This window comes from Zootoca vivipara, chromosome 13 (genome assembly GCF_965207765.1).
Source record: "Zootoca vivipara chromosome 13, rZooViv2.hap1.1, whole genome shotgun sequence".
Taxonomy (NCBI): Eukaryota; Metazoa; Chordata; class Lepidosauria; order Squamata; family Lacertidae; genus Zootoca; species Zootoca vivipara.
In genome coordinates, this window is record NC_142596.1 from 10,448,963 (window position 1) to 10,462,622 (window position 13,660).

Here is a 13,660-nt window from a genome sequence, read left to right on the forward strand (position 1 = left end):
CCTCCAAGCTTTTCTACCTAGCTCTCAGAACTTCGTCCATGCCTCACTCACTCCTAAGCTTGCAGCCATCTCTGCATGGGCATAGTCAGGATATATTTTAGGGGGGAGGCATTATATGGGGGGGGCAGAACAGAGTTATCAGTGATGCAATTGGTTAGCTAGTTAAGTATTTTTATTTTATTTACTTGATTTGGGGGGGGCAGCTGCCCCCCTGCCTACGTCCATGCCTCTCTGGCTTGCTTCGCACCCTCCTTGAGTGTCTTCCCTCCTTGAGTGTCTTTGCCTGGCTGGAATGTGTCCTTGACCACTGATAAAAGCCTCTCGCTTGCCCAGATGGAGATTTTGAGAAGGGGGTGAGAGAGTGCATACAAACCAGCCTACAGAACAGAGATACAACTAACTTTCACTCTTGCCTTTGTCCCTGCCCCCCACATAGGCATGTGGCCCCTGGAAAGTTGCTCAGGTGGGAATGCAGCCTCCGGCTTCTAAAGGGCTCCCTACCCCTTGCAACCTCCTGGGGAGGAGCCTGCCTCCTCGCATCGCACCCTTCACAATGATGGCTACTGATAACCTTGCACGTTTAGCCGGAGAAGGCGCGGGGAACGGGCTCCCCGGGGCAGCAGCCCACCCTACCGTAGCGGCTGCGCAACGCTGCCGTCGAGGCTGCTCTCGTGTTGGGAGACCACGTCTTGCTCGGGCGCCTTGAGCTGCCTGGATTCATCGCCTTCCAACGTGCTGTACCAACTCTGTTGGGCGCCGTCGGGCACCAAGACGGGGCTTTTGGCCTCCTCGCCCGCCGCCCCCGCCTGCTGGGACTTCACCAAGTTGGCCGCGCTGGCAGGCAGCTGCTGCAGCAGCTTCTGCATCTCCGAAAGGGACGTGGGTCTGGAGCGGGTCCGCCTTTCAGCAGCGGGGAAATGGCCCCGGGAGAGCGGGCGACCCTAGACGGCTGAGCCAAGGTTTGCTTGGTGGGGGTGGGTGAGTCCCCACTCCCGTCGCTCCTTAGCTCCCAAGTCCCGAAACTCAGGGGGTCGCTGAAGCCGGAAAGCTGGCCAGGGAAAGCATGGTCCCACCTCCCCTGGCGTGCGCCCCCTCTATAGCTCAGCCTCCCTCTGCTCAGCCAGCCACGTTAGCACGTCCCCTGCCGCTGCCGCGCTCGCTGGGCTGGAGGCGGGTCTTCTTGCAGCTCCCAACCACTCCGACGACAGCCAGCCAGCGGCTCCGTCCCTCCCGCCGCCGCCTTCTCGCCTGAAACCAGACGCTGCAGCAGCAGCAGCAGCAGCCGATTCTTAGCCTCCCGCCCGGGACACAGAAGCGGCGGCGAAGGCAGGAGCAGCGCCACCTGGTGGCCGCATGCAGAAAAACCAGGCAACGCCCACGGGAATCCCTCGCTCCCAGCGGCCACGGGGAAGGAAGGCGTCGTGGGCAAGGAGCCCACAGTCTCCAGTGGTCGAAAAACCCAACCAATAGGATCGTTCGTTTCGTCTTTGTTTTTGTAAGGGGGGTGCATAGATAAAGTAGCTCAACTTAGAGATGGGGAGCAACCCTAGTACTGTACGTTGTTGTTTAGTCGTGTCCGACTCTTCTTGACCCCATGGACCAGAGCACGCCAGGCGCTCCTGTCTTCCACTGCCTCCCGCAGTTTGGTCAAACTCATGTTTGTAGCTTCGAGAACACTGTCCAACCATCTCGTCCTCTGTCGTCCCCTTCTCCTAGTGCCCTCAATCTTTCCCAACATCAGGGTCTTTTCCAGGGAGTCTTCTCTTCTCATGAGGTGGCCAAAGTATTGGAGCCTCAGCTTCAGGATCTGTCCTTCCAGTAAGCACTCAGGGCTGATTTCCTTCAGAATGGATAGGTTTGATCTTCTTGCAGTCCATGGGACTCTCAAGAGTCTCCTCCAGCACCATAATTCAAAAGCATCAATTCTTTGGCGATCAGCCTTCTTTATGGTCCAGCTCTCACTTCCATACATCGCTACTGGGAACTGTACACCTTTGTTCAAATGCCTGCTTTTCCAGAACTGCTCCCTGGATGAATTTTAGGCCAGTAATTCTCTTTCTGCCTTACATACCTCGCAGGGTTGTTGTGAGGATGAAATGTGGAGGCGACTTTTGCTTCTTGGAGGAAAGAAATGCAATGCATTTCAATAAGGTGGCTGCAATGTGACTGACTGTATGGTTTATTGCCATATTATGTATTCTATTGATGAAAGGCTGCCATAAATATTTTAAATAAGCAAAAGAATATTTATTGCATTCCTGGACCATCCATCCTCCAAACAGTTATCTACCCTCCACCCTGCCCATATTCCCCTTCCTGCGGAGATCTATAAAGGCAAGGCCACTCTCACCCCCCATCGCACTGGAAGTAAGAAGGCAGACAGGCAAGGCCTGGCTGGGGGAAGGCTGAGGTTGGTGAGGCATTGATGCTTTCAACCAGATGGAACACCCTCCACTGCCTTTCTCTAAGCCAGAGATGCCATCAGGGCAAGACTTTGGGTCAGAGCCCCACTCAGCAGAATTATGGGTTTACCACATTAAACCTAAGCACATGCCAGGACAGAGTCTCAAAGGTGTGCTCTCCCCAGCCCACATTCCCAGAATGTTTGCACTTCTGTCTCGGTGACATCCACACTGGCATTGCCATGTCCACAAAATGGAAGATGGCAGGATCCGCAAGGACGTGCTCTACGGGAAGCTGCCTTCAGACACCAGGCCTGTTGGCAGATCATCTCTGCGATGTCTGCAAATGTGACATGAAGGCTAGCAACATTAAGGCTGCCATATGAGAATCCCTTACGGACAATGGCAGTGCCTGGTGATGGAAAGTCAGATTATGCACCCACAGCAGCAACCAGAGGAGGAATGACCTCTGGGAAGAGCAGAGAGAGAGGCACAACCGAACATCATATTCTGCCCCAGCTGCAACAAAACATGTCTCTCCTATATCAGTCTCTACAGCCACAGAAGGTGCTGTAACCTTCCGACAATGTGACTTCACCCCCAAAGGCACAGTCCTCCATTGTCTCCCTAGAGACAGATGGATGCCAACAACAAAGGGTTTCTCCATAAAACTGTTAACTCCAGAGACTAAAGTCAATCATCTTCACCACTGTTCCAACCAGCATGCATTCAAACTTCGCAGGGAAGCAAATCAGCCCAGCCCTACTTAACAGTGCAATCCTAACTGTGTCCACTCAGGAGTCCTGTGGAATACAATGGAGCTTGCTCCCAGGTAAGCTGAGGGATGAGGATGTAAAAATGGGGAGGGGAAACCACCCAAATTCCCCCAGGCCTTCAATCTCTAAGTGTAAGCCTCAAGGCCAAACAGTGTGTGAACTTATTCTTGCAAGATCTTGATGTTACATTTGATGCAACACAGAATTTGCTGATAAGCGCCTTCCCTGATCACACTTCTCTTTGTTGGTGGATTGTTACATTTTTCTACATGTGCTGTTCTGCCCCATTCAACGTGATCAGCTTTTAGATCAGGCTTGGGGAACCAGAGGCCCTTCAGATGCTGTTGGGATTCCAGCTCTCATCATCCTTCAACATTGTCCATGGCAGCTGGGGCTGATGGGAGTTGGGGTCCAAGCAGCTGCTGGAGGGTCATAGGTTTCCCATTCTTGCTTTAGACACCCGCTCCCCCACCCCAACCTCCTCCATCAAGACACCCTATGGCTGCAATCCTAAACACACAATCAGGGAGTGAGTCCCACTGAAAACAGTAGGATTCACTTCTGGTTAGGGCATGCATAGGACTGGGCTCTGAATTTCCTCTCCAACAGCAGTGTAGGATTACTACATTTAGAAGTTTCTTATTGCTGCTACTCAAAGTGGAGATGGATGGCCAAGGGTATAACCCCAAATGCATGGAATCTTGCATGGAGAAGAGGACGAAACACATTGTGAAATTCTCTACCGTAGTTTTATTCGTATTAAATGTTATGTAAGCCTATATATGACCGAAGCTGACTTCAGAGGACTTCGTGCAAAACAGCAGCCATTAAAAAACATTTCTGCGTTGCTGGGGGGGGGTTGGACTAGATGACCCTTGTGGTCCCTTCTGACTCTGCAATTCTATTATTCCTCTCTTGTACTCAAAGGGCAGGGAACACTGCCATCTTGCGGCCATCCTTTAGAAGTGCAGAGGGTAAGGGAGGAACCACAGCCCAGAGATAGAGCATGTGCCTTTGCATGCAGAAGGTCTTAGTTTCAATCCTTGGTAAAGAATCAAGTCATGGGAAATGAGCTGTGCCTGGATCAGGGAGAGCTGCTGCCAGTGAGTGCAGGCAAGGTTGGACTAGGTGGGTGAATAGCCCCACCTAGTGAAAGGCATCAAAAGTCTCAATCTGTCTTAACAATACTGTACTACTAATAATTTTATTATTTATACCTCGCCCATCTGGCTGGGTTTCCGCAGCCACTCTGGGCAGCTTACAACATATCTAAAAATATAATAAACACATCAGTCCTTAAAAACTTCCCTAAACAGGGTGGCCTTCAGATGTCTTCTAAAAGTCCGATAGTTGTTTATTTCCTTAACATCTGAAGGGAGGGTGTTCCACAGGACAGGCACCACTACCAAGAAGGCCCTCTGCCTAGTTCCCTGTAACTTTGCTACTCACAGTGATAGAACCAGCAGAAGACCCTTGGAGCTGAACCTCAGTGTCCAGGCTGAGCGATGTGGGTGGTGACGCTCCTTCAGGTATACTGGGCCGAGGACGTTCAGGGCTTTAAAGGTCAGCACCAACACTAATTGTGCTCGGAAACGTACTGGGAGCCAGTGAAGATCCTTTAGGACCAGTGTTATATGGTCCCGGCGGTCTTATCCAAAGGAAACGAAACCTTCCAGAACTGCACCATGTCTGTCTTCTCACTGGCTAAGTAAGTGCCTCTGAGCACGTGCAGAGCTGTGGGAAGGATTCCTGTACTGCAGGGGTCTCTTCCACCTCTAAAATTCTATGATGCCACCACCAAGCTCTGACCCTTCCCCATTATATCTGCTGTGGCTCTCCAGGGTCTCAGACAGAGGTCTTTCCCCTGCCACCATCTAGCTGTTCTAGCTAGCGATGCCACGAATTGAGCTGGATGCCTCTACTTCTCTGTATGCCAAGGAATCCAAATGCATGCTCTCAGAGCTGATATACTTACTACCATCTGCAGGCACAAGCTGCAACCTCCCCCCCTCCCCAACACTACTATGTGATGGCTCCTTGCCTCCTCCATGTGTGATCTGTTGCACATAATGTTGCTTACTACATGAAACCTCTGCATCATGTGGCAAGTTTCAACTATGGCCATCTCTGGCAGTAGTGTAATAGCAGCATTATCTATCCCAGTCCCAGGTGGGGGGTGGGGTGGGGGACAGAAAATCCAACACACGCATAACTGCATTGTCCCTTCCAGTTACCTTGTCTGGAACCCTGCTAGCTAGTGAGAGAACAGCACAGACCTCCACATTATCAGCCCACAACATCCTGGGGGAGTGCCCTAATATTATGACAGTTAGCTGTTCATTGATGATTTTACAGTCCTTCAGCAGCATCCAAAGCTTTTATCTCAATCTGCAGCTCATAGGTCCTGAAAGACCTACATTAGCTCCCAGTATGTTTCCGAGCACAATTCAAAGCTTTGCTGCTGACCTTTAAAGCCCTAAATGGCCTCAGCCCAGTATCCCTGAAGGAGCGTCTCCACCCCCATAATTCAGCCCTGACACTGAGGTCCAGCTCTGAGGGCCTTCTGGCGATTCCTCATTGTGAGAAGTGAGATTACAGGAACCAGACAGAGGGTCTTCTCGGTAGTGGCACCCGCCCTGTGGAACGCCTTCCCATCAGATGTCAAGGAAATAAACAACTATCTGACTTTTAGAAGACATCTGAAGGCAGCCCTGTTTAAGGAAGTTTTTAATGTTTGATGTTTTATCGTGTTTTTAATATTTTGTTTAGAGCCGCCCAGAGTGGCTGGGCAAACCCAGCCAGATGGGTGGAGTATAAATAAATTATTATTACCATATTATTATTATTATTATTATTATTATTATTATTAATTATTATTATTATTATTATTATTATTAAGCAACAGCCTCCAAAGTTAATCAGATAAAGTGGAGGGGGGCCAAAACGCACACACAAAGATACACACCACGCTGCAGAAAATCCCACTTCCATAACAGAAGCTCAGTTTCCTTGCTGAAATGCGAAGGGAAGGGGTGGAGAAGGAGAAAACTTCCTGTCATTTTGCTGATGTGGAACAAGCAGGCAAATCAAATCAAGGGGCGCTTTCTCGAAGCAGTGAGCTGTCCAATGTACCAGAAGCAGCTCTTACCAGAACCATGGAAGTGGTTAGTCTGTCCTTGCAGCTGCAGGCTCCGAGGAATAATATGAAATGCTGTGAAACAAGAACTTGGGAGGCAGAACCACCAAGAGGGTGAATCTGGATTTTTGAATAAGGAACACACAAAGTCTTGCAGCAGCCAGCAGCATAACACTGATTGGGACTGATGTGAGTTGGAATCCAGCAACCTCTGTTCCAAGGGTGGCAGGAAGCCTGCAGAGCTGGTTGCCCCACCCTGTAGCTCCCAGAAGCCAAATACATTCTGCAAAAGCACCACTAATTTAGATGTCAACTATGGAGCACACAGCATTCTATCAAGATTGTTTGAAAACAAATGTTAATACTTATCAGGCAGCATAATTCCAGAAAGTCTCTATAGTACGACAAAGAGGGTTTCCATAATAGCAGACACAACATGCCCTCCTATTCATCTGGTCATCTAAAATTCCCTGAATCAGCTTTAACAGCAGAGCATCTCAAAGACAAAAATGCTCCCGGATGCAACTTTTTATTATAAAGTAGGTGTGGGAAACTTTCTCCAGGCGTTGCTGAACTATAACTCCCATCACCATCCCCTAGTCAGCATGGCTAAGGATCATGGGCATTGTAGTCTAGCACCACCCAGAGGACCAAAGGTTCCCCACACCCAGAAGCAGTTGCGGATGAGACAGAGCTACAACTGCCAACATTGCAATTGCAGCCCTCAAACACAAATCCCCTAAATAAGAAGTACCACTTCCGTAAGGCGTTACCTCTTAAATCTGCCTATTGCAGATTTAAACAACAGCCAGGGGAAGAGTCTTCACTCAAAGGTTGAGCATGTGATTTGCATGCAGAAAGTGCCAGGTTCAATCCCTCCCATCTCCATGGAAGGCTGAGAAGGATTTCTGTCTGAACCCCTGGAAAACTGTTGCCACTCAGCTCTTGAGGGTGAGATTAAACATTTCATGTGACCTGCTGCAGCAGACAGCATCCCTGGGTTGACATCTCTTTTGAGGGTTGGGTTTTTTTTTTGTAATGTGTAGGATTGTGTTTTTTCTCCAGAAGCAGGCAGTGGTGCCTAGTGGAAGGTGAATTTGGTCCTTAGCCTGTTCTGGATGGGCTTGCACTCTCTCCGAAGGAACAGCTTTGCAGTCTGGGTGTAGTCCTCAATCCAGATTGCCTTTTACCGGTTTCAACTTGTATGGCCAGCTGCGACCTTTTCGGGGCAGGGATAACATGACCAGTCATTCAGGCATTGGCAATCTCAACACTGCATTATTGCAATGCACTCTGAGTGGAGCTGCTCTTAAAGTTGGTCTGGCAACTGCAGCTGATGCAGAATGCAGCAGCTTGCTTGCTGAGCAGAGCTAATTTCTGCCAGCATATAGCATAAATGTTAAAAGAACTACTCTGCCTGTCAATATGTTACTGTGCCATGTTTAAGGTTCTGCTTTTCATTTATAAAGCCCCAACAATTCAGGGCCAGGATACCTAAAAGGTCGCCTTCTCCCTGTCATCCCATTTGGTCAAAGCATTCAACACTCTGGCTTCATTGTAGGCATTAGTCAGGTGGCAACAAATTGTGGTTTCAGGGAATTCTTAAAGCCTTTCTGTGTACCCAGGGGTTCCTGGTTTGTATAGATGAGCAGCAAATGCCCCCAGTTGCTGTGCAATCCATTGCAATCTATTTCATTGTATTTTATGCTGTTTTTATATTTCGGTTATTGTAGTTCTGGGTAGGGCTTTAAAGAAGAAAATCCATATGGCATCTTGCATTTTCCAAGACCTATATGGTGTCATAGGGCACTGCCATAAATGTAAAGCATGGATGGGGAACCTCAGGCCTGGAGGCCAAATACAGCCCTTTTGCCTGGCCCCTGAAACTCCCTCCAAGCCACAATCCCTGCTGGTCCTGCTTCATACCCAACATGTTTTTGCCTGGCTGGAACATGTCATTGAACTCTGATAATGCTTCTTTCCTCTTCAGATGGAGTCTGAAGAGGTTTTTTTGTGTGTGGAAACTAGTCTACTTTAGGAAGCTAAAATGCACATTTGTTGCTCTCCGCACTTTTGCCCCTAGCCCCACCCACTACCAGCCTGTGACTCTCAGATTGTTGCCCAGAAGGAAATGGAGTCCTCAGGATAAAAAAAAAAGTTACCTGTCCCAGTTTTAAAGGACCATATGTTTACAGTGCACTGTCTGTTGCTCATCCTGCATGAGAGCATAGGAATATACCTCTCCCTGGTGTTGGAAAACACTTACACCATCTTTTTGTACTGGCTGTGGGCAACCCTTGACATGGGTCCCCAGTGCCGCTCATCACATAGAATAATAGAATTGTAGAGTTGGAAGGGACCCTGAGGGTAATCTAGTCCAACCTCCTGCAATGCAAGAATCTCATCATGTTTAAAGGTAAAGGGACCCCTGACCATTAGGTCCAGTCGTGACCGACTCTGGGGTTGTGCGCTCATCTCGCATTATTGGCCGAGGGAACCGGCGTACAGCTTCTGGGTTATGTGGCCAGCATGACAAAGCCGCTTCTGGCGAACCAGAGCAGCACACGGAAACGCCATTTACCTTCCCGCTGTAGTGGTCCCTATTTATCTACTTGCACTTTGATGTGCTTTCGAACTGCTAGGTTGGCAGGAGCTGGACCGAGCAATGGGAGCTCACCCCGTCACAGGGATTCGAACCACCAACCTTCTGATCAGCAAGCCCTAGGCTCTGTGGTTTAACCCACAGCGCCACCTGCGTCCCCATCATGTTTAGAATACACAAATGCTGCATATCCTGAGCATGCCAACTTTCCGCAACTTTTGAGTTCAAAGAATCCCGAGAGAACCCCAGGTCAAGTTCAGCCAGAAAAGCACAAACTGTAACCCCTTCTGTCAGGAATGGGGAACCTCACTGGGCCAGGTTTGCTGGGGGTTGATGGGAGTTGTAGTTAAAATGCTCACGTCTGATCTAGAGTGTTAGCAACTAGACAACCACCTTGAGTGTAAAGATTGCAAGTGAATAGCAGAGACCCAATTACCCACAAGCTCATTTGCCTGGAAGGCTTGATTCAGGTTAATAGTTTCTCCCCATAACATCCATTAGCTTCTGCTAGAATCATGCTCTAAGAACCAAGGAAAACCCATTTCAACCATGGCGGAGGTTATTTTTTAAGCTGCTCTACAAGCCAGCTTTTATCCAAGTCAGCTGTGTACATGCCAACCCCCTGGGCTGGACTCAGTACAGGCCAGTTTCTGCCACTACCTCCAAATGCTCAAACTGCAGTTGTGATTGGGTGCCCAAAGCCAATCCATGATGAGTTAAGTAGGGCTGGGCAATATTTGGTTTTCAACATTGTGATGTATCACCAGCTAAACACTGCAATATACTGATATACCATGATGTCTGAAATAAGGATGGAGCTATATAGAGGCACTAGCCGGCATCACGGCTTTTCCTGCATCGTGATTTTTGCCAGTGCCTGCTCTTGTGATTCGCTGCCCCTTGCAGATGGCAGGGAAGAACTGAGCTGGCAGAGTTAACAAGGGCTGCAGGAATCTAGAAAAGCGCCAGCTGCACGGTCTTTCCCACATTGTGATTTTTGCATAGCACATACACACACATCATGATTCACGATATATTTCCAGGTCAAAAATTATAAAACTGATATCACAAACAGACCAGTTTTGGACAATATATAAATATTTTGCCCAACTCTAGAGTTAAGGACATGGCATCTGCATGCACATGATAGTTAAACTCAATGGCTGTAAAGAGGCAAGTCAGCATATTGGGGAATGGGCCACCTTTTTCCCAGCGAAGGTTCACATTCCCTTAGGGGTAACCTAGGGGACGGGCATGCAGGCTGGTGGTGGGCAGGTGAGAAGCCTGGGATGGGTGAAGCCAGGGTCAGAAGTGGTCCTGGCCCCTTCTCTGCTCTCATTCTGCCACCTTGTTTCTCTTTTGATCACCTCCATTTCTCTTGCTTTCTGCTACTACCACCCTCTCTCTCATCCTCCCCACCCAGCAGACTGCCAGAGGAAGAACAGATGACTCTTGCCAGGCATCTGCACAGAGAATTTACACACACCCAGGGCTTTAAGACTCAACCTATGGCTGCACGTTGCCTGGCCCTGCCAAACAGGCTTACTGAAACCTACAGTAATGCCAGTGTCATGTGAGTCTAGTGAGTCCTCAGGAGAGTCCAGTGGGATGCAAATTCCTCAGCCAACTCTCACTGGCCAAACTATTTTATAGTTACTGCTTTTATTCCTCGGGCATCGCTTAGGTCTGCATCCACAAAGCTTCAAGAACAAGGCATAATAATATTATTATAATAATTTATTATTTATACCCCGCCCATCTGGCTGGGTTTCCCCAGCCACTCTGGGCGGCTTCCAGCAGAAAAATGAAATAAAATAATCTATTAAACATTAAAAGCCTCCCTAAACAGGGCTGCCTTCAGATGTCTTCTAAAAAAAAGTCAGCATAACTTACAGGCAGCTGTAAGTTATATATGGCTATACTTTGGGCTGGTCCAATAAAGGTCTAACTTCAGAGGGCATCTGGTCTCCTAAGGTGCAGCAGTGCCACGAAGCTTTGGCAGTCAGACCTGATGGAAGGTGACAGCCAGAGGGAAGCAATTCCACCTGACTGCACCAGAGCCAGTCTCTTGCTCCTGGGTGCCCACCTAGCCAATGGAAGGCCATAACCCATTCAAAGACCAAGGCCACATCCACACTGCACATTTAAAGCAATTTGATTCCACTTTAAACATTCATGGATTCCCCCAAGGAGTCATGGGAACTATAGTTTATTAAGGGCACCGGAAGCTGTTAGAAGACCCCTAATCCCACACAGAGCTACAGAGTGGTTTCTTCCCAGGGAACTCTGGGAATTGTAGCTCTTTGGGCAGAATAGGGGACCTATTTGTTAAGGAGTGCCCTTAACAAACTACGGTACAGTTCCCAGGACTCTTTGGGAGAAGCCATGAGTGTTTAAAGTAGTATCATAGAGCTGCAAGTCTATGGTGTGGATGCGGCACAAATGTAGGTGGGGCCAACCTCCCTTGACCTAAACTGAGAAAAATTCCCCCCAACTGAACTCGCACTGCAGCATATTAGCATATTAGTGTGGCTGAAATCATTGCCACAAGCCATCATGTAACAGCCTAACAATAGATTTTAGGCCACCTCTGTAAGGGTTAGGAAACTTGGAAACAGATCTTAGTGTCACGGATTTGGAAAGGACCCTCAGACGTTCATTTAGTTCCGCACCCTGCTCAATGCAGCATCTTAAGAAACAAACCCTGTGGAACAAGAGTGGGTTGCTTGTGCTGCTCCATATGTCCTTGGGCTACAACTCCCAATATCTGTGAGCCACAAAAATTCCTCAGAAAAGAGCACCCCTGAGCATGAACAAAGAGCACCTGTCCACAAGAACAATCTCACTCCAACACCCCACATACCAAGAAATAAGGAGCCAGGTCTCATCCTGCCAGAGGCTGCCAATTTCCCCTGGGATTGGTAGCCTGGAAAAAAGGGAGGCCAGCAGTAGGGGGCACCAGAGGGGCAGCGCGAGAGGCCAGGGGGACCCTGGGCCCACATTTTTGAGGGGCACAAACAAGCACGACAGGCAGGAGCCCTGGCAGCTGAGGCACGGTGACAGGCGGGTCAGTCCAGTGGGCAGGTGGAGGGAGGGAGCAGGCGGGGAGGCAGTTGTAGGGCGGCTCCGTTCACCCTCTTTGCATCCCCCGCCACCCCAGTCCACCAGAGGGAGGAACACTTGCCCACGCGGGACGCCGGCAACCCCCGCTACGGCGCTGGGTAGCCAATGGCAGGCGGAGCCCAGGTGGTTTCTAATCTTGTCTCCCTCTATCGCTACCTCCCTCCTAAGCTCCGCAGGGGGCAACCCCCAGCCTTAAAGCTGACAGCTGGTGCCACGCCCTGGTGGTTAAGTAAGAAGGCCGGCCGGCGGCAGGTGGCCCCCCCCCCGCGGTAGCAACCCGACAGGTGCGGCCCAAAGAGTCCCGGCTCTTCCTCCCTCCGGCAAAATCTTTATGAGGCTGGAAGGCAGGGGAAGCTTTCCGGGCCCACGTCGCCCGGTGCCAGCCTTGCCTGGGCGCAGGTGGCGGGCTCAGGTTGGCTCAGAGCCTCTCGCGTCATCCCCGGGATGGAGGGAGAAGCGGAGAGAGAGAAATCTGGGCCATCCATAACAAAGGCCAAGCGAATCGCCAAGCGGGAGCGAGAGCGCGCGCGCGGGGCTGTGGATGGACCCGGGGCCGGCGGAAAGCCCTGTCTTTGGCCGCAGCACGAAGGGAGCAATCCTGACCCCCCCCCCGTCCAAGGCAGCCATGGTTGCTTCCTTCCCCCCAAAAAAATAAAATAAAGAGGGTAGGGAGAAACAGGTTCACTTCCCCACACGCAGCCTGTGATCGGGTGGGAGGCGCCCCCCCGACAGCCCCACCTTTTGTAATCCGAGGAGAAGATCCCTCCACTGGCCGGATCGTGCCCATATTCGGGCTCCCCCAGACTGGAGGAGCCACCTTTCTCCTCGTTGTAAGCTTGGCCGGCGGACATGGCTGCGAGGAGGAAAGCTGGGCTGGCTGGAGCGCCTTATGGCGGTGGGGGGACTGGAGGGGGGGCGATGGCAGCCCCGACGGCGGGTCCGGGATGCGGCTGCGGCTGCGGCTGATGTCAGTGTCATGTGGGAGCGGCTGGTGCAGCCAGGATTGGGCACGCCTCCCCCGGCCCTTAAAGAGACACGACCCCGCCGCCCACGCCGAGGGGAGAGGCTGGGGGGGAGGGGGAGCGAGCGGGAGGGGGGATTCCTTTTCCGGTGCTCGCTCATTCCATTTTTAAAACCTATGCCGCCTTTTGGCCCTCAAGTCGATGTACAATAAAAGAGAAGGCAACGGCTCCGCCCTCAAAGCACCCCGTTTAAACCGTCACAGAGTTGAAACGAAATACAGTATTAAAGCATCCACACCTGATATCTGAAGCACGTAGTTCCCCCTTCTCCCAAGGATCCTGGGAACTGTAGTTTGTTAAGGGTGGTGGGAATTGCAGCTCTGTAAGAAGTAAACTACAGTTCCCAGGATTCTTTTTGTGTGTGTGTGTGTGTTTAAATGGGTGTGACCCTTAAATGAAAATAAATGCTATTAGCCAAGCGAAATAAAGATAAGTTTGCTGTCTGCCTAAAAGTAATCAGGGATGGGGCCAGTACAACCTCCCTAGAGGAGAGGTTTTCAACCTTTTTGGGTCCACGGCTCCCTTGACCAACTACATTCTTTCTGAGGCACCCCTGTGGGGCTCAGGAGCCCAGCTATGTCACCCCTTCCCTGCAGAGC

The 13,660-nt window shown here is 50.4% G+C and overlaps 1 protein-coding gene across 8 annotated transcripts in view; it reads right to left on the reverse strand.

Moving 5' to 3' along the window:
- Positions 1–13,238, reverse strand: part of AP3B2 (adaptor related protein complex 3 subunit beta 2) — a 61,828-nt gene extending 48,590 nt beyond the window's left edge. For 2 of the 8 annotated variants that reach the window (XM_088656608.1, XM_088656611.1), the window contains exon 1: positions 12,778–13,015. In XM_088656608.1, the coding sequence (XP_088512734.1) occupies positions 12,778–12,890 (113 nt within the window). In that variant the 5' untranslated portion in view covers positions 12,891–13,015. Of the gene's footprint in view, positions 1–633; positions 1,221–12,777 lie in introns of those variants that run through there. The other 6 variants (XM_088656605.1, XM_088656604.1, XM_088656610.1 and 3 more) reach the window with 5 other exon arrangements.
- Positions 13,239–13,660: the final 422 nt, after the last annotated feature.